Below are 26,570 nucleotides of genomic sequence, written 5' to 3'. Positions count from 1 at the left end.
TCTTGACATATACAGTCTCTCTCCCTGCCTCTCTCTCCCTGCCTCTCTCTCACTCTCTCTCCCTGCCTCTCTCACACACACACTCTCTCCCTCTCTCCCTGCTTCTCTCTCACCATCTCTCCCTGCCTCTCTCTCACTCACTCTCCCTGACTCTCTCTCACTCTCTCTCCCTTCCTCTCTCTCTCACACTCTCTCTCCCTGCCTCTCTCACACACCCTCTCTCTTACACACACTCTCTCTCCCTCGTTTTCACAAACTCCCTCACTTTCTCTTACTCACGTACGCTCCCTCCCTTCCTCCTACCCACCCTCTCTCCTCCCTACCTCCCTCTCTCCCTCCCTCCCTCCCCCTCCTACCCACCCTCTATCCTCCCTACCTCCCTCTCTCCCTCCCTCTCTCCCTCCCTCCCCCTCCTACTCACCCTCTCTCCTCTCTACCTCCCTCCCTCCGTCTCTCTTCTGACAGATATATCGTCATTGTGCGGGCAGGCGGAAGGAGCTGGGTTGAACTTGAGAACGGCTCACGAGAGGAGACGGAGGACAGGACATGATGCTGCTGCAGTAACCGACATCGTTGTTAAAACATCGCAGCAACCAGCGTAGCAACCAGAGTGTCAAGGTAAGATCAACAGCTCTCTCTTCATTCTGCAGTAATTCTCATTAGGACATTCCATCTCTCCCTCTTTCCCTCTCTCTTTCAATCTCTCCTCTGTACCTCTGTTTCCCTCTCTCCCTCCATCTCTCCCTCTTTCTCTTTCTCCATCTCTCCTCTCTCTGCCTCTCCATCTCTGCCTCTTTCTCTCTCTCTGCCTCTCCATCTCTGCCTCTTTCTCTCTATCTGTCATTCTCTCTCTCTTGGTGTCTGTCTGTCTGTCTGTCTGTCTGTCTGTCTGTCTGTCTCAGACTGGCCAATAAAAAGAAAAGGTTAAGATGGACAAAAAATCTCTCCTCTCTCTCTGCCTCTCCATCTCTGTCTCTTTCTCCCTGAGTCGCCTCTTCACTGTTGACATCGAGACTGGTGTTTTGTGGGTAGTATTTAATGAAGCTGCCAGACATTTCTAAGTGACCCCAAACTTTAGAACAGTAGTGTATACTAATACAATTGGTCAGAGAAATACATTTTTGTTTAACAAATATTACATTTTCTGAAAAAAAAGAGTGGCCAAAATTGGCACCCTTGTTTTCAATACCTCACCTTACGAGGATAACGACACATAGTATTTTTCTAAAATGTTGTATGAGAATGGATAACACATTGAGAGGTATCTTAGACCATTCCTCCATACACTCTTAAAAACATGGTGCTAACTACCACCTAAAAGGGTTCTTCGGCAGCCCCCATAGGAGAAGCCTTTGAAGAACCCTTTTTGAGTTCCACGTAGAACCCTTTTGAGTTCCATGTAGAACCCTTTACCCAAAATGTGTGGTTTTATTTGAAGAGGGCAGTCCATAAGCACAGACAAAGGATCTGTAAAGATTATGTATGGAGGAACGGTATAAGATCCCTCCCAATGTGTTCGCCAAATCATAAAACATTGTAGGAAAAGGCTCAGTGCCGTTTTCATCTTAAGGTGGGGTATTGAAAGGTATTGAAAACAGGGGTGCCAATAATTTTGACCGCTAACTTCTTGAGAGAAAAAAATTAGGATTACTTGTTAAACAAAATCTCTGTCTGAACAATTGTATTTGTATAAAATAATTGTAAAAAAAATGTTGCATACAATGTAGCTCAGTATTTGTTTTATTTATTTTATACAGTATTTTTGCTCATATTTATCAAGGGTTTAATAATGTTGAACCCCACTGTATATCTAAATGTTTATCAAGGGTGTTTACAGGATTCTTCCGGTGAAGGAGAGGCGGACCAAAATGCAGCGTGGTTACTTGTATACATCTTTAATAAAGATGAAAACACGAAAAGTATACAAAAACGTGAAAAAACCTAAACAGCCTATCTGGTGCAAACAAACACAGAGCAATCACCCACGAAACACTCAAAGACTATGGCTGCCTAAATATGGTTCCCAATCAGAGACAACGATAAACACCTGCCTCTGATTGAGAACCACTCCAGGCAGCCATAGACTATTCTAGACAACCCCACTAACCACTATCCCATAACCTAGAACAAATCCCTAGACAAAACACACCACATAAAATAACCCATGTCACACCCTGGCCTGATCAAAATAATAAAGAAAACACAAAATACTAAGACCAGGGCGTGACAAAGGGTTTAATAATGTTGAACCCCACTGTATATCTAAATGTTTATCAAGGGTTTAATAATGTTGAACCCCACTGTATATCTAAATGTCTATCAAGGGTTTAATAATGTTGAACCCCACTGTATATCTAAATGTCTATCAAGGGTTTAATAATGTTGAACCCCACTGTATATCTAAATGTCTATCAAGGATGTCAATAATGTTGCACCCCACCCCACTGTATATCTAAATGTTTATCTCTCCAACAGAATGGAGCTGATGATAGTTATCCTCCTGCTAACTCTAGCCCAGTCTGCAGAGAGTGGGGGAAAACCAGCTAAGAAAGTCAAGAAGGGAAAGCAAGTCATATGTCCTTCGTAAGTCCTTCCCAGTGGTAGTAGTGGTATCAAATCAAAGTTTATTTGTCACGTGCACCGAATACAACAGGTGTAGTAGACCTTACAGTGAAATGCTTACTTACAGGCTCTAACCCAATAGTGTGAAAAAAAGGTGTGTGTGTGTGTGTGTGTGTGTGTGTGTGTGTGTGTGTGTGTGTGTGTGTGTGTGTGGGTTAGTAAAGTAAAGTAAAGTAAAGAAATAAAACAACAGTAAAAAGACATTTGAAAACAGTAGCACAGACACCGGTTAGTCAGGCGTTTTGAGTTAGTATGTACATGTAGGTATGGTTAAAGTGACTATGCATATATGATAAACAGCAGCGTAAAAAGAGGGGTTGGTGGGGGTGGTGGGACACAATGCAGATTGTCCAGGTATCCATTTGGTTACCTGTTCATCAGTCTTATGACTTGGGGGTAAAAACTGTTGAGAAGCCTTTTTGTCCTAGACTTGGCACTCCGGTACCGCTTGCTATGCGGTAGTAGAGAGAACAGTCTATGACTGGGCTGGCTGGGGTCTTTGACAATTTTTAGGGCCTTCCACTGACACTGCCTGGTGTAGAGGTCCTGGATGGCAGGCAACTTTGCCCCAGTGATGTACTGGGCCGTACGCAATACCTCTGAAGTGCCTTGCGGTCAAAGGCCGAGCAATTGCCGTACCAGGCAGTGATGAAACCGGTCAGGATGCTCTCGATGTTGCAGCTGTAGAACCTTTTGAGGATCTCAGGACCCATGACAAATATTTTTAGTCTCCTGAGGGGGTAAAGGCTTTGTCGTGCCCTCTTCACGACTGTCTTGGTGTGTTTGGAAAATTCTAGTTTGTTGTTGATGTGGACACCAAGGAACTTGAAGCTCTCAACCTGCTCCACTACAGCCCTGTCGATGAGAATGGGGGCGTGCTCGGTCCTTCTTTTCCTGTAGTCCACAATCATCTCCTTAGTCTTGGTTACGTTGAGGGATAGGTTGTTATTCTTGCACCACCCGGCCAGGTCTCTGACCTCCTCCCTATAGACTGTCTCGTCGTTGTCGGTGATCAGGCCGACCACTGTTGTGTCGTCTGCAAACTTAATGATGGTGTTGGAGTCGTGCCTGGCCATGCAGTTGTGGGTGAACAGGGAGTACAGGAGGGGACTGAGCATGCACCCCTGGGGAGCTCCAGTGTTGAGGATCAGTGTGGCAGATGTTTTGCTACCTACCCTCACCACCTGGGGGCGGCCCATCAGGAAATCCAGGATCCAGTTGCAGAGGGAGTTGTTTAGTCCTAGGTTCCCTAGCTTAGTGATGAGCTTTGAGGGTACTATGGTGTTGAACGCTGAGCTGTAGTCAATGAATAGCATTCTCACATAGGTGTTCCTTTTGTCCAGCTGGGAAAGGGCAGTGTGGAGTGCAATAGAGATTGCATTATCTGTGGATCTGTTTGGACGGTATGCAAATTTGAGTGGGTCTAGGGTTTCTGGGATAATGGTGTTGATGTGAGCCATTACCAGCCACATTGAAAGCGGTAGCTCTACCCTTTTGCTCCGTGTAAATGTTACCTGTAATCCATGGCTTCTGGTTGGGGTATGTACGTACAGTCACTGTGGGGACGACGTCCTCGATGCACTTATTGATAAAGCCAGTGACTGATGTGGTGTACTCCTCAATGCCATCGGAAGAATCCCGGAACATGTTCCAGTCTGTGCTAGCAAAACAGTCCTGTAGTTTAGCATCTGCTTCATCTGACCACTTTTTTTATAGACCGAGTCACTGGTGCTTCCTGCTTTAATTTTTGCGTGTAAGCAGAAATCAGGAGGATAGAGTTGTGGTCGGATTTACCAAATGGACGGCGAGGGAGAGCTTTGTACGCGTCTCTGTGTGTGGAGTACAGGTGATCTAAAATGTTTGTTCCCTCTGGTTGCACATTTAACATGTTGATAGAGATTTGGTAGAACTGATTTAAGTTTCCCTGCATTAAAGTCTCCGGCCACTAGGAGTGCCGCCTCTGGGTGAGTGGTTTCCTGTTTGCTTATATCTTTATACAGCTGACTGAGTGCGGTCTTATAAACATCCACGAAAAGTATAGCTGAGAACTCTCTAGGCAAGTACTGTGGCCTGCAATTTATCACAATATACTCTACTTCAGGTGATCCAAATCTAGAGACTTCCTTAGATTTCATGCACCAGCTGTTGTGAACAAATATTCATGGACAGCCCCTCCCTCGTCTTACCGTAGTGTGCTGTTCTATCCTGCCGGTGCAGCGTATATCCCGCTAGCTGAATATCCATTCAGCCACGATTACGTTTTTCAGCCACAACAGTTTTTAAGGTCCCGTTGGTAGAATATTCGTAATCGTACCTCGTCTAGTTTATTGTCCAATGATTGCACGTTGGCGAGTAATATTGACTGTAACGGCAGCTTTCCTACTCGCCTTCTGCGGGTCCTGACGAGGAATCCGGCTCTTCGTCCTCTGTACCTGTGTCGCTTCCTCTTGCGAATAACTGGGATGTCGGCCCTGCCGGGTGTTTGGAGAATATCATGTGAGTCTTGCTTGTTGTTGAAAAAATCTTTGTCTAATCCGAGGTGAGTGATCGCTGCCCTGATATATCCAGAAGCTCTTTGTCTAATCCGAGGTGAGTGATCGCTGTCCTGATATACAGAAACTCTTTGTCTAATCCGAGGTGAGTGATCGCTGCCCTGATATACAGAAGCTCTTTGTCTAATCTGAGATGAGTGATCGCTGCCCTGATATACAGAAGCTCTTTGTCTAATCCGAGGTGAGTGATCACTGTCCTGATATCCAGAAGCTCTTTGTCTAACCCGAGGTGAGTGATCTCTGCCCTGATATACAGAAGCTCTTTGTCTAATCCGAGGTGAGTGATCGCTGCCCTGATATACAGAAAAACTCTTTGTCTAATCCGAGGTGAGTGATCGCTGTCCTGATATCCAGAAGCTCTTTGTCTAATCCGAGGTAAGTGATCGCTGTCCTGATATACAGAAGCTCTTTGTCTAATCCGAGGGGAGTGATCGCTGCCCTGATATACAGAAGCTCTTTGTCTAATCCGAGGGGAGTGATCGCTGCCCTGATATACAGAAGCTCTTTGTCTAATCCGAGGTGAGTGATCGCTGTCCTGATATCCAGAAGCTCTTTGTCTAATCCGAGGTGAGTGATCTCTGCCCTGATATACAGAAGCTCTTTGTCTAATCCGAGGTGAGTGATCGCTGTCCTGATATCCAGAAGCTCTTTGTCTAATCCGAGGTGAGTGATCGCTGCCCTGATATATCCAGAAGCTCTTTGTCTAATCCGAGGTGAGTGATCGCTGCCCTGATATACAGAAGCTCTTTGTCTAATCCGAGGTGAGTGATCGCTGCCCTGATATACAGAAGCTTGTTTTTGCCGTAAGATACGGTTGCAGAAATATTATGTACAAAATATGTTACAAATAACGTGAAAAAAAACACATAATAGCACAATTAGTTGGGAGCCCATAAAACTGCTGCCATTTTTTCCTGCGCCATTTTAGTAGTAGTAGTATCAGTAGTTTAATTAGTAGTAGCAGTAGCAGTAGTTTAATTAGTAGTAGCAGTAGCAGTAGTTTAATTAGTAGTAGCAGTAGTAGTAGTTGTAGTAAAAATAGTGATGGTGGTGTTAGTAATAGTAGTAGTAGTTAGTAGTAGTAGTAGTAGTTTAATTAGTAGTAGCACTAGCAGTAGTAGTAAAAATAGTGGTGGTGGTAGAAGTACTAGTAGTAATGGTAGTAGTAGTAGTAGTAGTAGTAATGATAATAGTATTAGTAGTAGTAGTAGTAGTAGTAATGATAATAGTATTAGTAGTAGTAGTAGTAGTAGTAATGGTAATAGTAGTAGTAGTAATAATAGTAGTAGTAGTAGTTTAATTAGTAGTAGCAGTAAAAATAGTGGTGGTGGTAGAAGTAGTAGTAATAGTAGTAATAGTTGTAGAGGTAGTAGTAGTAGAGGTTGTAGTAGTAATAGTAGTAATAGTAGTAGAGGTAGTAGTTGTAATAATAATGTTGGTGGTAGTAGTAGTAGTAGTAGAGGTTGTAGTAGTAGTAGTAGTAGAGGTTGTAGTAGTAGTAGTAGTAATAGTAGTAGAGGTAGTAGTAGTAGCAGTAGTAGTAGAGGTTGTAGTAGTAGTAGTAGTAGTAGAGGTAGTAGCAGTAGCAGGAGTAGTAGCAGTGATAGTAGTACCATCAGTAGTAGTAGTAGTAGTAATAATGTTGGTGGTAGTAGCAGTAGCAGTAGAGGTTGTAGTAGTAGTAGTAGTAGTAGTAGGTTGTAGTAGTAGTAGTAGTAGTAGTATAGAGGTTGTTGTAGTAGTAGTAGTATAGAGGTTGTTGTAGTAGTAGTAGTAGTAGTAATAGTAGCAGTAGTAGTAGAGGTTGTAGTAGTAGTAGTAGTAGTAGTAGTAGTACTAGTATAGAGGTTGTTGTTGTTGTTGTAGTAGTAGTAGTAGAAGTAGTAGTAGAGGTTGTAGTAGTAGTAGTAGTAGAGGTTGTAGTAGTAGTAGTAGTAGTAGAGTTTGTAATAGTAGTAGTATAGAGGTTGTTGTAGTAGTAGTAGTAGTAGTAGTAGAGGTTGTAGTAGTAGTAGCAGTAGTAGAGGCTGTAGTAGTAGTAGCAGTAGTAGAGGTAGTAGCAGTAGCAGGAGTAGTAGCAGTGGTAGTAGTAGCAGCAGTAGTAGTAGAGGTTGTAGTAGTAGTAGTAGTAGTAGTAGCAGTAGTAGCAGTAGTAGTAGTAGTAGTAGTAGTATTAGTAGTTCTAGTAGTAGCAGTAGTAGTAGTATTAGTCCTAGTAGTAGTAGTAGTAGTAGTAGTAGCAGTAGTAACAGTAGTAGTAGTAGTAGTAGTAGTAGTAGTAGTATAGTATAGTATAGTATTAGTAGTTCTAGTAGTAGCAGTAGCAGTAGTAGTAGTAGTAGTAGTATAGTATTAGTAGTTCTAGTAGTAGCAGTAGTAGTAGTAGTAGTAACAGTAGTAGTAGTAACAGTAGCAGTAGTAGTAAGTGTATTATGTGTTTGTGTTACAGACAGCTGTCTGCAGAGGAGATTGCTCAGGTACCAGCCAACTCCACCAGCAACATCCTCAACAGACTGATGGTGACATATGACTCTCGCATACGACCCAACTTTAAAGGTTAGTTACATATATACAACCAACTCAATGGCCTTGTGGTTGGAGTGTTATACAGTAACAACCCACAGTAACAACCCATGACTGAACTGTTATACAGTAACAACTCTAACCCATGACTCTATTGACCTGTTATACAGTAACAACTCTAACCCATGACTCTATTGACCTGTTATACAGTAACAACTCTAACCCATGACTCTATTGACCTGTTATACAGTAACAACTCTAACCCATAACTCTATTGAACTGTTATACAGTAACAACCCATGACTCTATTGACATGTTATACAGTAACAACTCTAACCCATGACTCTATTGAACTGTTATACAGTAACAACCCATGACTCTATTGACCTGTTATACAGTAACAAATCTAACCCATGACTCTATTGACCTGTTATACAGTAACAACTCTAACCCATGACTCTATTGACCTGTTATACAGTAACAACCCATAACTCTATTGAACTGTTATACAGTAACAACCCATGACTCTATTGACCTGCTATACAGAAACAACCCATGACTCTATTGAACTGTTATACAGTAACAACCCTAACCCATGACTCTATTAAACTGTTATACAGTAACAACCCAAACCCATGACTCTATTGAACTGTTATACAGTAACAACCCATGACTCTATTGAACTGTTATACAGTAACAACCCATGACTCTATTGAACTGTTATACAGAAACAACCATAACCCATGACTGTGTTGAACTGTTATACAGTAACAACCCATGACTCTATTGAACTGTTATACAGTAACAACCCATGACTTTATTGACCTGTTATACAATAACAACCCATGACTCTATTGACCTGTTATACAGTAACAACTCTAACCCATGACTCTATTGAACTGTTATACAGTAACAACCCATGACTCTATTGACCTGTTATACAGTAACAACTCTAACCCATGACTCTATTGACCTGTTATACAGTAACAACCCATGACTCTATTGACCTGTTATACAGTAACAACCCATGACTCTATTGACCTGTTATACAGTAACAACCCATGACTCTATTGACCTGTTATACAGTAACAACTCTAACCCATGACTCTATTGAACTGTTATACAGTAACAACAGTAACAACTCTAACCCATGACTCTATTGACCTGTTATACAGTAACAACTTTAACCCATGACTCTATTGAACTGTTATACAGTAACAACCCATGACTCTATTGAACTGTTATACAGTAACAACCCATGACTCTATTGAACTGTTATACAGTAACAACAGTAACAACTCTAACCCATGACTCTATTGAACTGTTATACAGTAACAACCCATGACTCTATTGACCTGTTATACAGTAACAAATCTAACCCATGACTCTATTGACCTGTTATACAGTAACAACTCTAACCCATGACTCTATTGACCTGTTATACAGTAACAACCCATAACTCTATTGAACTGTTATACAGTAACAACCCATGACTCTATTGACCTGCTATACAGAAACAACCCATGACTCTATTGAACTGTTATACAGTAACAACCCTAACCCATGACTCTATTAAACTGTTATACAGTAACAACCCAAACCCATGACTCTATTGAACTGTTATACAGTAACAACCCATGACTCTATTGAACTGTTATACAGTAACAACCCATGACTCTATTGAACTGTTATACAGAAACAACCATAACCCATGACTGTGTTGAACTGTTATACAGTAACAACCCATGACTCTATTGAACTGTTATACAGTAACAACCCATGACTCTATTGAACTGTTATACAGTAACAACAGTAACAACTCTAACCCATGACTCTATTGACCTGTTATACAGTAACAACTTTAACCCATGACTCTATTGAACTGTTATACAGTAACAACCCTAACCCATGACTCTATTGAACTGTTATACAGTAACAACTCTAACCCATGACTCTATTGAACTGTTATACAGTAACAACCCATGACTCTATTGAACTGTTATACAGTAACAACCCATGACTCTATTGAACTGTTATACAGTAACAACTCTAACCCATGACTCTATTGAACTGTTATACAGTAACAACCCATGACTCTATTGAACTGTTATACAGTAACAACCCATAACTCTATTGAACTGTTATACAGTAACAACCCATGACTCTATTGAACTGTTATACAGTAACAACTCTAACCCATGACTCTATTGAACTGTTATACAGTAACAACCCATTACTCTATTGAACTGTTATACAGTAACAACCCATGACTCTATTGACCTGTTATACAGTAACAACTCTAACCCATGACTCTATTGAACTGTTATACAGTAACAACCCATGACTCTATTGACCTGTTATACAGTAACAACTCTAACCCATGACTCTATTGACATGTTATACAGTAACAACTCTAACCCATGACTCTATTGAACTGTTATACAGTAACAACAGTAACAACTCTAACCCATGACTCTATTGACCTGTTATACAGTAACAACCCATGACTCTATTGAACTGTTATACAGTAACAACCCATGACTTTATTGACCTGTTATACAGTAACAACCCATGACTCTATTGACCTGTTATACAGTAACAACTCTAACCCATGACTCTATTGACCTGTTATACAGTAACAACTCTAACCCATGACTCTATTGAACTGTTATACAGTAACAACCCATGACTCTATTGACCTGTTATACAGTAACAAATCTAACCCATGACTCTATTGAACTGTTATACAGTAACAACCCATGACTCTATTGAACTGTTATACAGTAACAACCCTAACCTGTGACTCTATTGAACTGTTATACAGTAACAACCCATGACTCTATTGACCTGTTATTCAGTAACAACTCTAACCCATGACTCTATTGACCTGTTATACAGTAACAACCCATGACTCTATTGACCTGTTATGCAGTAACAACTCTAACCCATGACTCTATTGACCTGTTATACAGTAACAACCCTAACCTGTGACTCTATTGAACTGTTATACAGTAACAACCCATGACTCTATTGACCTGTTATTCAGTAACAACTCTAACCCATGACTCTATTGACCTGTTATACAGTAACAACCCATGACTCTATTGACCTGTTATGCAGTAACAACTCTAACCCATGACTCTATTGACCTGTTATACAGTAACAACCCTAACCCATGGCTCTATTGAACTGTTATATAGTAACAACCACAACCCATGACTCTATTGAACTGTTATACAGTAACAACCCATGACTCCATTGACCTGTTATTCAGTAACAACCCTAACCCATGACTCTATTGAACTGTTATACAGTAACAACCCTAACCCATGACTCTATTGAACTGTTATATAGTAACAACCACAACCCATGACTCTATTGAACTGTTATACAGTAACAACCCATGACTCTATTGAACTGTTATACAGTAACAACCCATGACTCTATTGAACTGTTATACAGTAACAACCCTAACCCATGACTTTATTGACCTGTTATACAGTAACAACCCATGACTCTATTGACCTGTTATACAGTAACAACTCTAACCCATGACTCTATTGAACTGTTATACAGTAACAACCCATGACTCTATTGAACTGTTATACAGTAACAACCCATGACTCTATTGAACTGTTATACAGTAACAACCCATGACTCTATTGAACTGTTATACAGTAACAACCCATGACTCTATTGAACTGTTATACAGTAACAACCCATGACTCTATTGACCTGTTATACAGTAACAACCCTAACCCATGACTCTATTGAACTGTTATACAGTAACAACCTTAACCCATGACTTTATTGACCTGTTATACAGTAACAACCCATGACTCTATTGAACTGTTATACAGTAACAACCCATGACTCTATTGAACTGTTATACAGTAACAACCCTAACCCATGACTCTATTGAACTGTTATACAGTAACAACCTTAACCCATGACTTTATTGACCTGTTATACAGTAACAACCCATGACTCTATTGACCTGTTATACAGTAACAACCCTAACCCATGACTCTATTGAACTGTTATACAGTAACAACCCATGACTCTATTGACCTGTTATACAGTAACAACTCTAACCCATGACTCTATTGAACTGTTATACAGTAACAACTCTAACCCATGACTCTATTGAACTGTTATACAGTAACAACTCTAACCCATGACTCTATTGACCTGTTATACAGTAACAGTTCAATAGAAGAGAGAAGAGGAGGAGAGGAGCTGGAGAAGAGTAGGATAGAGAGAGGAGAAGAGGGAAGAGAGAAAGAGGAGAAGATGAGAGAGGAGGAGGAGAAGAGCAGAGAGGAGGAGAGAGGAGGAGGAGAGGAGAGATGAGGAGGATAGGAGCAGAAGAGAGGAGTGGAGGAGAGGAGAGGAGTGGAGGAGAGGAAGAGAGGAGGAGGAGAAGAGAGGAGAGGAGAGGAAGAGGGGGACAGAAGAGAGAAGAGAAGAGAGGAGGAGGAGAAGAGAGGAGTGGAGGAGAGGACAGAAGAGAAGAGGAGGAGAGAAGAAGGAGAAAGGAGAAGAGAGGAGAGGGGGAGAGGAGGAGGAGGACAGAATGAGTCTGTTTGGTTAATAAACTGAAAGTGTTGTAAGCCTGTGTGTGCGTTTGCCTGTGTGCCTGTGTGTGTGTGAGAGAGAGAGCAACGGCCATATGCTGCGAATCAGGTTGAGTGGAGCGGAATGATCACATGACTGTCAAGACCACAGAAATGCCAAACGCACACACACACACACACACACACACACACACACACACACACACACACACACACACACACACACACACACACACACAGACACACACTGGAATAAAACTGGCATGGGGGTGTTTATGTTGACTCTGTGTGTGTGTGTGTGTGTGTGTGTGTGTCCCAGGTGTTCCGGTGGAAGACAAGATTAATATGTTCATCAACAGTTTTGGCTCCATCCAGGAAACCAACATGGTGAGCAGAGTTACTAATGCTAAAACCATGCTAACAATGCTACCAACATTCCAACGTCATCAACATTAGCCTATATGCTATAAACAGTAGCCTGTATGCTATTAACATTAGTCTGTAAACCATCAACATTATCCTGTATGCTATAAACATTAGCCTGTATGCTATAAACAGTAGCCTGTATGCTACCACCATTAGCCTATATGCTATAAACATTAGCCTATATGCTATTAACAGTAGCCTGTATGCTACCACCATTAGCATATATGCTATAAACATTAGCCTGTATCCTATAAACAGTAGCCTGTATGCTACCACCATCGGACTGTATGCTACCACCATCAGACTGTATGCTATCAGCATTAGCCTGTATGCTGCCCTAAACTCTCTCCCGGCCCCTTACACTAAGTCTGAATTTGTCCTGCTAGGTGACCTAAATTGGGACATGCTTAAACTACATGAGCCAAGTCCTAAAGCAATAGGGATCCCTAAATATTTCTCACATTACTACCAATCCCACAAGGTAGGACTCCAAACACCCAGAAAAGGCTACTCTCGTCGATGTTATCCTCACAAATAATCCTGATAGGTATCAGCCTGGCGTTTTCTATCATGTCCTTAGTGATCACTGTTTTAAAGCCTGTGTTCATAAAGGTTATCCTCACAAATAATCCTGATAGGTATCAGCCTGGCGTTTTCTATCATGTCCTTAGTGATCACTGTTTTACAGCCTGTGTTCATAAAGGCTGCTCAGTGAAACAACCTGTCCTGATTTGTCATAGACGGTTGATATAAAACTTTAACGAGCCTTCCTTCATGAACTGGCCTCTGTAAATCTGTATAGAATCAGCTTGATCCCCTCTGTCGAAGATGTTTGGACCTTATGTTTTGATATTTTCAGAATTAAAAACAGGTTCGGCACCTGGTTCGACCATGATCTGGCTTACTCCACCTCAACAATCCCATTTGGCAAATTGCTCGGCACACGCATACCCAGGCTGACTGGCTCTCGTTCAGGCAAATGAGAAATAAGTGCACTCAGGCTATCTGGAAGGCCAAAGTTAGTTACTTTAAGGAGCAGTTCTCTCTCTGTGGGTCTAACCCCAAGAAGTTCTGGAAAATGGGTAAAGATCTGGAGAATAAATCCTCCTCCTCAAAGCTGCCCATGTCCCTTAATGTTGATGATGTGGTTGTTACTGACAAGGAGCACATGGCTGAGCTCTTTAATCATCACTTCATTAAGTCAGGATTCCTATTTGACTCATGCCTCCTTGCCCGTCCAACATTTCCTCATCTCCCACCCCTTCTGATGTGACTATCCCCGATCCTCCTCCCTCTTGTCCCCCTGCCCCGCTACAAAGTTTTCCCCTGCAGGTGGTCACTGATTCCGAGGTGCTAAAGGAGCTCCTTGACCCCAAAAAAACACCTGGGTCAGCTGGTTTAGACCCTTTCTTCTTTAAGGTTGCTGCCCCTATCATGGCAAAGCATATCTCCAACATTTTTAACCTTTCTCTCCTCTCTGGGGAGGTTCCCATTGCTTGGAAGGCAGCCACGGTTCATCCTTTATTTAAAGGGTCAGATCAAGCTGATCCTAACTGTTTAAGGCCTATTTCTATTTTGCCCTGTTTATCAAAAGTGTTGGAAAAACGTGTCAATAATCAACTGACTGGCTTTCTTGATGTCTATAGTATTCTCTTGGGTATGCCATCTGGTGTGCGCTCAGGTTATGGATGTGTCACTGCAACCATATACAGTAGGTCCTCACTGATGTCACCATTGCCCTTGAATCTAAGCAATGTTGTGCTGCTATTTTTATTGACTTGGCCAAATCTTTTGATACGGTAGACCATTACATTCTTGTGGGCCGGTTAATGAGTATTGGTGTCTCTGAGGGGTCTTTGGCCTGGTTTGGTAACTACCTCTCTCAAAGAGTGCAGTGTATAAAGTCAGAACATCTGCTGTCTCAGCCACTGCCTGTCACCAAGGCAGTTTCCCAAGGCTCGATCCTAGGCCCCATGCTCTTCTCAATTTACATCAACAACATAGCTCAGGAGGTAGGAAGCTCTCTCAACCATTTATATGCAGATGATACAGTCTTATACTAAGCTGGCCCGTCCCTGGATTTTGTGTTAATCGCTCTACACAAAGCTTTCTTAGTGTCCAACAAGCTTCTCTGCCCTTAACCTTATTCTGAACACCTCTAAAACAAAGGTCATGTGGTTTGGTAAGAAGAATGCCCCTCTCCCCACAGGTGTGATTACTACCTCTGAGAGTTTAGAGATTGAGGTAGTCACCTCATACAAGTACTTGGGAGTATGGCTAGACAGTACACTGTCCTTCTCTCAGCACATATAGTTAAAGTTAAATCTAGACTTGGTTTCCTCCATCGTAATCGCTCCTCTTTAACCCCTGCTACCAAACTAACCCTGATTCAGATGACCAGCCTACACATGCTAGATTACGTAGACATCGTTTATAGATCGGCAGGCAAGGGTGCTCTCGAGCGGCTAGATGTTCTTTACCATTCGGCCATCAGATTTGCCACCAATGCTCCTTATAGGACACATCGCTAAACTACGTCAAAATGCTCTAGACACCTTGGGGAATACGTAGAAAAGGGAATCTGGTTGATAGCCCATTCACTGCTCAATAGGGACGCACCAGAACGCAGAGCTTTCAAAACACGAGTCACTTCCGGATTGGATTTTTCTCAGGCTTTCGTCTGCAATATCAGTTCTGTTATACTCACAGACAATATTTTTACAGTTTTGGAAACTTTAGAGTGTTTTCTATCCTAAGCTGTCAATTATATATTCAATGCATATTCTAGCATCTTGTCCTGACAAAATAGCCCGTTTACTCTGGGAACATTATTTTTCCAAAAATGGGAGATTGAGACAGATATCTAGCTTAAACAGAAAGATTTGGGGAGGGATTTTAATTATTATGCTAATTCGATTTCTATGGGGGAGCAAATGTTGACTCTTGACTTTGTACTAACAAATTATTGATTGTTGCTAGGACTACCGTGTGAACATCTTCCTGCGTCAGCGGTGGAACGACCCGAGGCTGAAGCTCCCGGCAGACTTCAAAGGAGAAGCGCTGACGGTGGACCCCAAGATATTCCAGTGTCTATGGAAACCAGACCTGTTCTTCGCCAACGAGAAACATGCCAACTTCCATGACGTCACGCAAGACAACATCCTGTTATTTATCTTCAGGAATGGAGACATTCTCATCAGCATGAGGTCTGTCTGTCTGTCTGTCTGTCTGTCTGTCTGTCAGCCTGTCTGTCTGTCTGTCTGTCTGTCTGTCTGTCTGTCTGTCTGTCAGCCTGTCTGTGTGTCTGTCTGTCAGCCTGTCTGTCTGTCTGCCTGCCTGTCTGTCTGTCTGTCTGTCTGTCTGTCTGTCTGTCTGTCTGTCTGTCTGTCTGTCTGTCTGTGAAGTTTGACTCTTTTTACTGACTGAGATCTTATCAACTAGTTTTAGACTAATTTTGTTAATAATTTGATTCAGTAATGCCCAGAGCAGAACCCCCTACCGGCAAACAATGAACTAAAAACTCTTAGTCTTATGGGGGCTTATGTCTGTGACTGAGACTTGTGTGCTTCAAAAAGTGTGCTTCCAACATTATACATTTTTGATTGCTAGGCATACAAATACAATTATTTATTTATATCTTTGAAACGAGGTCTAGATGCGTCCCCAACCAGACTTCTTTATGAACGACTCTTGGCGGAATACTTGACTGTCGCGAGGAAGATAAGTACAATATCGTTCGAACTGCAGTAGTCCCCCAAACGTTTCGGTTTGGAGTTTCAGTGTTGAGTGTTAAGCAGAGGCATGTGTATGTTTTGGTTCTACAAAGCTGTGTCCATTGATAACATCAAATCAATCAATCATCAGTGACTCAACCCACTCAGGTGACGCACCCCCTCCAGGGACGGCATGAGAGAGCCCCAGTAAAGCCAGTGACTCAGCCCCTGTAATAGGGTTAGAGGCAGAGAATCCCAGTGGAAAGAGGGGAACCGGCCAGGCAGAGACAGCAAGGGCGGTTCGTTGCTCCAGAGCCTTTCCGTTCACCCTCCCACTCCTGGGCCAGACTACACTCAATCATATGACCCACTGAAGAGATGAGTCTTCAGTAGAGACTTAAAGGTTGAGACCGAGTTTGCGTCTCTGACATGGGTAGGCAGACCGTTCCATAAAAATGGAGCTCTATAGGAGAAAGCCCTGCCTCCAGCTGTTTGCTTAAAAATTCTAGGGACAATTAGGAGGCCTGCGTCTTGTGACCGTAGCGTACGTGTAGGTATGTACGGCAGGACCAAATCAGAGAGATAGGTAGGAGCAAGCCCATGTAATGCTTTGTAGGTTAGCAGTAAAACCTTGAAATCAGCCCTTGCTTTGACAGGAAGCCAGTGTAGAGAGGCTAGCACTGGAGTAATATGATCAATTTTTTTGGTTCTAGTCAGGATTCTAGCAGCCGTATTTAGCACTAACTGAAGTTTATTTAGTGCTTTATCCGGGTAGCCGGAAAGTAGAGCATTGCAGTAGTCTAACCTGGAAGTGACAAAAGCATGGATTCATTTTTCTGCATCATTTTTGGACAGAAAGTTTCTGATTTTTGCAATGTTACGTAGATGGAAAAAAGCTGTCCTTGAAATGGTCTTGATATGTTCTTCAAAAGAGAGATCAGGGTCCAGAGTAACGCCGAGGTCCTTCACAGTTTTATTTGAGACGACTGTACAACCATTAAGATTAATTGTCAGATTCAACAGAAGATCTCTTTGTTTCTTGGGACCTAGAACAAGAATCTCTGTTTTGTCCGAGTTTAAAAGTAGAAAGTTTGCAGCCATCCACTTCCTTATGTCTGAAACACATTCTTCTAGCAAGGGCAATTTTGGGGCTTCACCATGTTTAATTGAAATGTACAGCTGTGTGTCATCCGCATAGCAGTGAAAGTTAACATTATGTTTTCGAATAACATCCCCAAGAGGTAAAATATATAGTGAAAACAATAGTGGTCCTAAAACGGAACCTTGAGGAACACCGAAATTTACAGTTGATTTGTCAGAGGACAAACCATTCACAGAGACAAACTGATATCTTTCCGACAGATAAGATCTAAACCAGGCCAGAACTTGTCCGTGTAGACCAATTTGGGTTTCCAATCTCTCCAAAAGAATGTGGTGATCGATAGTATCAAAAGCAGCACTAAGGTCTAGGAGCACGAGGACAGATGCAGAGCCTCGGTCCGATGCCATTAAAATGTAATTTACCACCTTCACAAGTGCCGTCTCAGTGCTATGATGGGGTCTAAAACCAGACTGAAGCATTTCGTATACATTGTTTGTCTTCAGGAAGGCAGTGAGTTGTTGCGCAACAGCCTTTTCTAAAATTTTTGAGAGGAATGGAAGATTCGATATAGGCCGATAGTTTTTTATATTTTCTGGGTCAAGGTTTGGCTTTTTCAAGAGAGGCTTTATTACTGCCACTTTTAGTGAGTTTGGTACACATCCGGTGGATAGAGAGCCGTTTATTATGTTCAACATAGGAGGGCCAAGCACAGGAAGCAGCTCTTTCAGTAGTTTAGTTGGAATAGGGTCCAGTATGCAGCTTGAAGGTTTAGAGGCCATGATTATTTTCATCATTGTGTCAAGAGATATAGTACTAAAACACTTGAACGTCTCTCTTGATCCTAGGTCCTGGCAGAGTTGTGCAGACTCAGGACAACTGAGCTTTGAAGGAATACGCAGATTTAAGGAGGAGTCCGTAATTTGCTTTCTAATAATCATAATCTTTTCCTCAAAGAAGTTCATGAATTTATCACTGCTAAAGTGAAAGTCATCCTCTCTTGGGGAATGCTGCTTTTTAGTTAGCTTTGCGACAGTATCATAAAGGAATTTCGGATTGTTCTTATTTTCCTCAATTAAGTTAGAAAAATAGGATGATCGAGCAGCAGTAAGGGCTCTTCGGTACTGCACAGTACTGTCTTTCCAAGCTAGTCGGAAGACTTCCAGTTTGGTGTGGCGCCATTTCCGTTCCAATTTTCTGGAAGCTTGCTTCAGAGCTCGGGTATTTTCTGTGTACCAGGGAGCTAGTTTCTTATGAGAAATGTTTTTAGTTTTTAGGGGTGCAACTGCATCTAGGGTATTGCGCAAGGTTAAGTTGAGTTCCTCAGTTAGGTGGTTAACTGATTTTTGTCCTCTGGCGTCCTTGGGTAGACAGAGGGAATCTGGAAGGACATCAAGGAATCTTTGTGTTGTCTGTGAATTTATAGCACGACTTTTGATGATCCTTGGTTGGGGTCTGAGCAGATTATTTGTTGCAATTGCAAACGTAATAAAATGGTGGTCCGATAGTCCAGGATTATGAGGAAAAACATTAAGATCCACAACATTTATTCCATGGGACAAAACTAGGTCCAGCGTATGACTGTGACAGTGAGTGGGTCCAGAGACATGTTGGACAAAACCCACTGAGTCGATGATGGCTCCGAAAGCCTTTTGGAGTTTGTCTGTGGACTTTTCCATTTGAATATTAAAGTCACCAAAGATTAGAATATTATCCGCTATGACTACAAGGTCCGATAGGAATTCAGGGAACTCAGTGAGGAACGCTGGATATGGCCCAGGAGGCCTGTAAACAGTAGCTATACAAAGTGATTGTGTAGGCTGCATAGATTTCATGACTAGAAGCTCAAAAGACGAAAACGTCATTTTTTTTTTTTTTTTTTTGTAAATTGAAATTTGCTATCGTAAATGTTAGCAACACCTCCGCCTTTGCGGGATGCACGGGGGATATGGTCACTAGTGTAGCCAGGAGGTGAGGCCTCATTTAACACAGTAAATTCATCAGGCTTAAGCCATGTTTCAGTCAGGCCAATCACATCAAGATTATGATCAGTGATTAGTTCATTGACTATAATTGCCTTTGAAGTAAGGGATCTAACATTAAGTACCCCTATTTTGAGATGTGAGGTATCATGAGCTCTTTCAATAATGACAGGAATGGAGGTGGTCTTTATCCTAGTGAGATTGCTAAGGCGAACACCGCCATGTTTAGTTTTGCCCAACCTAGGTCGAGGCACAGACACGGTCTCAATGGTGATAGCTGAGCTGACGACACTGACTGTGCTAGTGGCAGACTCCACTATGCTGGCAGGCTGGCTAACAGCCTGCTGCCTGGCCTGCACCCTATTTCATTGTGGAGCTAGAGGAGTTAGAGCCCTGTCTATGTTGGTAGATAAAATGAGAGCACCCCTCCAGCTAGGATGGAGTCCGTCACTCCTCAGCAGGTCAGGCTTGGTCCTGTTTGTGGGTGAGTCCCAGAAAGAGGGCCAATTATCTACAAATTCTATCTTTTGGGAAGGGCAGAAAACAGTTTTCAACCAGCGATTGAGTTGTGAGACTCTGCTGTAGAGCTCATCACTCCCCCTAACTGGGAGGGGGCCAGAGACAATTACTCGATGCCGACACATCTTTCTAGCTGATTTACACGCAGAAGCTATGTTGCGCTTGGTGATCTCTGACTGTTTCATCCTAACATCGTTGGTGCCGACGTGGATAACAATATCTCTATATTCTCTACACTCGCCAGTTTTAGCTTTAGCCAGCACCATCTTCAGATTAGCCTTAACGTCGGTAGCCCTGCCCCCCGGTAAACAGTGTATGATCGCTGGATGATTCGTTTTAAGTCTAATACTGCGGGTAATGGAGTCGCCAATGACTAGAGTTTTCAATGTGTCAGAGCTAATGGTGGGAAGCTTCGGCGTCTCAGACCCCGTAACGGGAGGAGTAGAGACCAGAGAAGACTCGGCCTCTGACTCCGACCCGCTGCTTAACCTCTCTGATCTCCCAAACCCAGATCCGGTATCGTGACTACAGCCTCAAGCTCATTACCATAACGCAACGTTAACTATTCATGAAAATCGCAAATGAAATGAAATAAATATGCTAGCTCTCAAGCTTAGCCTTTTGTTAACAACACTGTCATCTCAGATTTTCAAAATATGCTTCTCAACCATTGCAAAACAAGCATTTGTGTAACAGTATTGATGGCTAACGTAGCATTTAGCATTAGCATTCAGCTGGCAACATTTACACAAAAAAACAGAAAAGCATTCAAATAAAATAATTTACCTTTGAAGAACTTCAGATGTTTTCAATGAGGAGACTCTCAGATAGCAAATGTTCAGTTTTTCCTGAAAGATTATTTGTTTAGGACAAATCGCTCCGTTTTCTGCGTCACGTTTAGCTATGAAAAAACCCCTGTATCCAGGATTGTGTAAATCTATCAGCAAGCTCATTAGCATAACACAACGTTAACTATTCATGAAAATCGCAAATGAAATGAAATAAATATGCCATCTCTCAAGCTTAGCCTTTTGTAAACAACACTGTCATCTCAGATTTTCAAAATATGCTTCTCAACCATAGGAAAACAATCATTTGTGTAAAAGTAGCTAGCTAGCGTTAGCATTTAGCGTTAGCATTTAGCGTTAGCATTTAGCGTTAGCATTAGCGTTAGCATCCAGCACGCAACATTAACAAAAACATAAAAGCCTTCAAATAAAATCATTTACCTTTGAAGAACTTCTGATGTTTTCAATGAGGATACTCTCAGTTAGATAGCAGATGCTCAGTTTTTCCAAAAAGATTCCTTGTGTATTAGAAATAGCTCCGTTTTATACATCACATTTGGCTACCAAAAAAAATCCGAAAATTCAGTCCTCAAAACGCGAACTTTTTTCCAAATTAACTCCATAATATCGACTGAAAAGATGGCAAACGTTGTTTAGAATCAATCATCAAGGTGTTTTTCACATATCTCTTCATTGATACATCGTTCTTGGACACATGGTTTCTCCCCTATATCAAATGGATAGGTACGAGCAGCTGGCAATTGCGCACCGAATTCCACGCAGGACACCAGGCGGATTCAAATAAAACACACTTGGAAAATGTAGTCTCTTATGGTCAATCTTCCAATGATATGCCTACAAATACGTCACAATGCTGCTAAGACCTTGGGCGAACGACAGAAAGTGTAGGCTCATTCCTTGCGCAATCACAGCCATATAAGGAGACAATGGAAAACAGAGCTTCAGAAATTCTGCTAATTCCTGGTTGATGCATCATCTTGGTTTCGCCTGTAGAATGAGTTCTGGGGCACTTACAGACAAAATCTTTGCAGATTCTGAAACTTCAGAGTGTTTTCTTTCCAAAACTGTCAAGAATATGCATAGTCGAGCATCTTTTCGTGACAAAATATCGCGCTTAAAACGGGAACGTTTTTTATCCAAAAATGAAATAGCGCCCCTAGAGATCTAACAGGTTAATGGGGAAAACCGGTTGAAAGTTTCTGTCGGCTGAATGAGCGACACCGGTTGAGCGTTCCTACAGCATTTCCTTCCAGAAACCGTGAGAAAGTTGTCCGGCTGCGGGGACTGTGCCAGGGGATTTATACTACTATCTGTACTTACTGGTGGCACAGACGCGGTTTCATCCTTTCCTACACTGAAATTACCTTTGCCTAGCGATTGCGTCTGAAGCTGGGCTTGTAGCACAGCTATCCTCGCCGTAAGGCGAGTACAGCGACTGCAATTAGAGGGCATCATGTTAATGTTACTACTTAGCTTCGGCTGTTGGAGGTCCTGACGAACCGTGTCCAGATAAAGCGTCCGGAGTGAAAAAGTTGAGGAGGAAAAAACAAAAATATAAACGGTAATTAAAAAGTAAAAACCGTAAATTTGTCAGGTAGCAAAACAGGTTGGCAACAAAACGCACAGCAACTCAAAAACAAGTCTGCAAGTCGTGACCGGAAATGACGTCAATCAGAATAAGCTAGTCCAACGCAATAATGACCTGCCTCTCTCGTTGCACTCCACCAGGAGACTGCCTGTTACGCAAATGCAGTAAGCCAACCGCATAACATTCAATAATCAGTGAATTGGACCCACATGATAGACAGCTAGTGGTTGGAGCAATGAAGGACTAAAATGACTGAGGGACTTGGAAAAACGAATCATGACTATCAAGTCAGTAAAAAGAGTCATTTAAAAAGAACGAATAGTTTGCGAACTGCACATCACTACCGCCTGTCTGACTGTCTGCCTGGCAGCCTGCCTGTCTGCCAGGGTAGGTGCCTATGTGTGCCCAGTGACTGTCAGTTGTGTGTTCAGGTTGTCAGTGACTGTCTGTTGTGTGTTCAGGTTGTCTGTTGTGTGTTCAGGTTGTCTGTTGTGTGTTAAGGTTGTCAGTGACTGTCTGGTGTGTGTTCAGTTTGTCTGTTAAGGTTGTCAGTGACTGTTTGGTGAGTGTTCAGTTTGTCTGATGTGTGTTCAGGTTGTCAGTGACTGTCTGGCATGTGTTCAGGTTGTCAGTGACTGTCTGGCATGTGTTCAGGTTGTCAGTGACTGTCTGGCATGTGTTCAGGTTGTCTGTTGTGTGTTCAGGTTGTCAGTGACTGTCTGGCATGTGTTCAGGTTGTCTGTTGTGTGTTCAGGTTGTCAGTGACTGTCTGTTGTGTGTTCAGGTTGTCAGTGACTGTCTGGTGTGTGTTCAGGTTGTAAGTTACTGTCTGGTGTGTGTTCAGGTTGTCTGTTGTGTGATAAAGGTTGTCAGTGACTGTCTGGTGTGTGTTCAGGTTGTCAGTGACTGTCTGTTGTGTGTTCAGGTTGTCAGTGATTGTCTGTTGTGTGTTCAGGTTGTCAGTGACTTTCTGGTGTGTGTTCAGGTTGTCAGTGACTGTCTGTAGTGTGTTCAGGTTGTCAGTGACTGTCTGTTATGTGTTCTGTTTGTTGTGTGTTCAGGTTGTCAGCGATTGTCTGTTTTGTGTTCAGGTTGTCAGTGACTGTCTGGTGTGTGTTCAGGTTGTCTGTCGTGTGTTTAGGTTGTCAGTGACTGTCTGGTGTATGTTCAGGTTGTCAGTGACTGTCTGTTGTGTGTTCAGGTTGTCAGTGACCCTGTCCTGCCCTCTGGACCTCACTCTGTTCCCCATGGACACACAGCTCTGCAAGATGCAACTGGAGAGCTGTACGTAAAACCTCTCTCTAACACACTCTCACACACGCACGCACAGAGACACACGCAATATTCATATACAGTGAGTGCACAAAACATTAAGAACACCTGCTGTTTCCATGACATAGACTGACCAGGTGAATCCAGGTGAAAGCTATGAATATGCCTGCCATTACAGACTGAGATAAGGAGAAGTTGAACATTACCATGAATATGCCTGCCATTACAGACTGGGATAAGGAGAGGTTGAACATTACCATGAATATGCCTGCCATTACAGACTGGGACAAGGAGAGGTTGAACATTAAAGACTGGGATAAGGAGAGGTTGAACATTACAGACAGGGATAAGGACAGGTTGAACATTACAGACTGGGATAAGGAGAGGTTGAACATTACAGACTGGGTTAAGGAGAGGTTGTACTTTACAGACTGGGATATGGAGAGGTTGAACATTACCATGAATATGCCTGCCATTACAGACTGGGATAAGGAGAGGTTGTACATTACAGACTGGGATAAGGACAGGTTGAACATTACAGACTGGGATAAGGAGATGTTGAACATTACCATGAACATGCCTGCCATTACAGACTGGGATAAGGAGAGGTTGAACATTACAGACTGGGATAAGGAGAAGTTGAACATTACAGACTGGGATAAGGAGATGTTGAACATTACAGACTGGGATAAGGAGAGGTTGAACATTACCATGAATATGCCTGCCATTACAGACTGGGATAAGGAGAGGTTGAACATTACAGACTGGGATAAGGAGAAGTTGAACATTACCATGAATATGCCTGCCATTACAGACTGGGATAAGGAGAGGTTGAACATTACCATGAATATGCCTGCCATTACAGACTGGGATAAGGAGAGGTTGAACATTACAGACTGGGATAAGGAGAAGTTGAACATTACCATGAATATGCCTGCCATAACAGACTGGGATAAGGAGAGGTTGAACATTACCATGAATATGCCTGCCATTACAGACTGGGATAAGGAGAGGTTGAACATTACCATGAATATGCCAGCCATTACAGACTGGGATAAGGAGAGGTTGAACATTACCATGAATATGCCTGCCAACTAATCTGCACTCTGAGAACGCACCCCGCGGCCTTGCGAGTGCTGACCTGATTAAAAACCTTACTTCGGCCTCGAAGAGTGAGATCACCCAGTCCTCTGGGTCGGCATGGCCCTCCCACACTGTATGGTGTTGTCATTGTCAAAACGTGCATAAAATGCATTGAGTTGGTCTGGTAGAGAGGCATCGTTGGGCAGATCACGTCTAGGTCTTCCTTTGTAATCTGTAATGGACTGTAGCTCATGCGACATGCAGCCTAGCCTGTGAAATAGGAGGCCATGTTACTTCTATACTGTCCTTTTGCTTGTTTGATGACTCTGCAGAGGTCGTAGCCTCGGGGTTGTCTGTGATAGCCTTGTGTGTGGTAGTCCTGTCCTTTAGTTTAGCTCCAACCTCAGTGTCAAACCAGGGATTTTGACTGGGGAAGCAGCGAACCTTCAGTGTTGGGACAACGTCCCCGATGCAGTTCCTTATGAAGCCGGTGACGGAGGTGTCAAACCAGGGCTTTTGACTGGGGAAGCAGCGAACCTTCAGTGTTGGGACAACGTCACCGATGCAGTTCCTTATGAAGCCGGTGACGGAGGGGGTTAGCTCGTTGGTGTTATAGGTGGAGTCTCAGAACATATTATAATCAGCGCTAGCAAAGCAGTCCTGTAGCATAATCTCTGATTCTGATGATCATTTCTCAATTGATCGAGTCACTGGGTAGTTCCTGTTTGAGCTTCTGCAACTGACAACTGACAACAACATGGAGTGCAGAGAATCTAAAACGGCATTAATACCATCGTTGCTGAGTGAGTGGTAGACCGCAGTAAGGTGAGCACCATCTGGTAGGGTTTCCACTAGTTACCACAAACACTAAATCAGAATATATTGTCAAACAACATTTTTTATTTTTGGAGTTCATTTAAGGTTTAGGTTAGGCATAAGGTTAGCCATGTGGTTAAGGTTAGGATTAGGCATACATTTAGCCATGTGGTTAAGGTTAGGATTAAGGTTAGGGTTAGGCATAAGGTTAGCCATGTGGTTAAGGTTAGGATTAGGTTTAGGGTTAGGCATACATTTAGCCATGTGGTTAAGGTTAGGATTAAGGTTAGGGTTAGGCATAAGGTTAGCCATGTCGTTAAGGTTAGGGTTAGGTTTAGGGTTAAGGTTAAGGTTAAGGTTAGGGTTAGGTTTAAAATCACATTTTAAGAAGATCAACTGTAGAAATAGGTGGGCATTAAGACTTTGTGGCTGTGGTACCTAGTGACGACCGGTATGTCAGTAACCAGGAATGTGATAGATTGAACTGCAGTAATTCTTAGTGGTCATACACAGAACCACATCTGAATTGTGAATTCCCATAATTGTATGATTTTTATTTACGTTTAAACGTTAAGAGAAATTGCACATTTCTCCCATCCCTATTGGATAGCCATGGGGAGTATCTTGTCCAGAAGACACGTTTCTGAAAAACGGAGAATATTGCTGTTACAAGCAAATCCTTGATCCAAGGTCATCCATCTTCTTGGCCAATGGAATGCAGGGAAGGGGTGTCCGGTTTTCCCTTCTCATTAATCTCACCAGGACTCTCCCTCCCCTGCCTCTGTAACGCCGGCCTTTCCTCTTGGATTGCCTGAAAATTGGGTCGTAATTACAGAAAGAGCCCAGGGCAGATAAATTGAAGTTGAAGCTGGAATTGGGGAAATTAACTGACAATTTGATGTTCAAAAGTTCTTGCTGGTTATAAGAAATGATAGCGAATACATTTCAGGAAAATAAAGTAAAGATAAATGCCAAAATAATCCCAAATA

At 42.4% G+C, this 26,570-nt stretch overlaps 1 protein-coding gene across 1 annotated transcript in view; it reads left to right on the top strand.

The window, feature by feature from the left end:
- Window positions 1-217: 217 nt before the first annotated feature.
- LOC110516364 (glycine receptor subunit beta) overlaps window positions 218-26,570 on the top strand; it is a 48,381-nt gene continuing 22,028 nt past the window's right edge. Inside the window, exons 1-6 of the mRNA XM_036972017.1 lie at window positions 218-618; window positions 2,476-2,583; window positions 7,624-7,730; window positions 12,594-12,661; window positions 15,680-15,906; window positions 23,612-23,694. Coding sequence (XP_036827912.1) covers window positions 2,477-2,583; window positions 7,624-7,730; window positions 12,594-12,661; window positions 15,680-15,906; window positions 23,612-23,694 — 592 coding nt within the window. The 5' untranslated portion in view covers window positions 218-618; window position 2,476. The remainder of the gene's footprint in view (window positions 619-2,475; window positions 2,584-7,623; window positions 7,731-12,593; window positions 12,662-15,679; window positions 15,907-23,611; window positions 23,695-26,570) is intronic.

The sequence above is a fragment of the Oncorhynchus mykiss genome, unplaced genomic scaffold (assembly GCF_013265735.2).
Source record: "Oncorhynchus mykiss isolate Arlee unplaced genomic scaffold, USDA_OmykA_1.1 un_scaffold_87, whole genome shotgun sequence".
NCBI lineage: Eukaryota > Metazoa > Chordata > Actinopteri > Salmoniformes > Salmonidae > Oncorhynchus > Oncorhynchus mykiss.
Note: the sequence above shows the minus strand (reverse complement) of the source record. Positions and strands in the feature narration are given on the sequence as shown.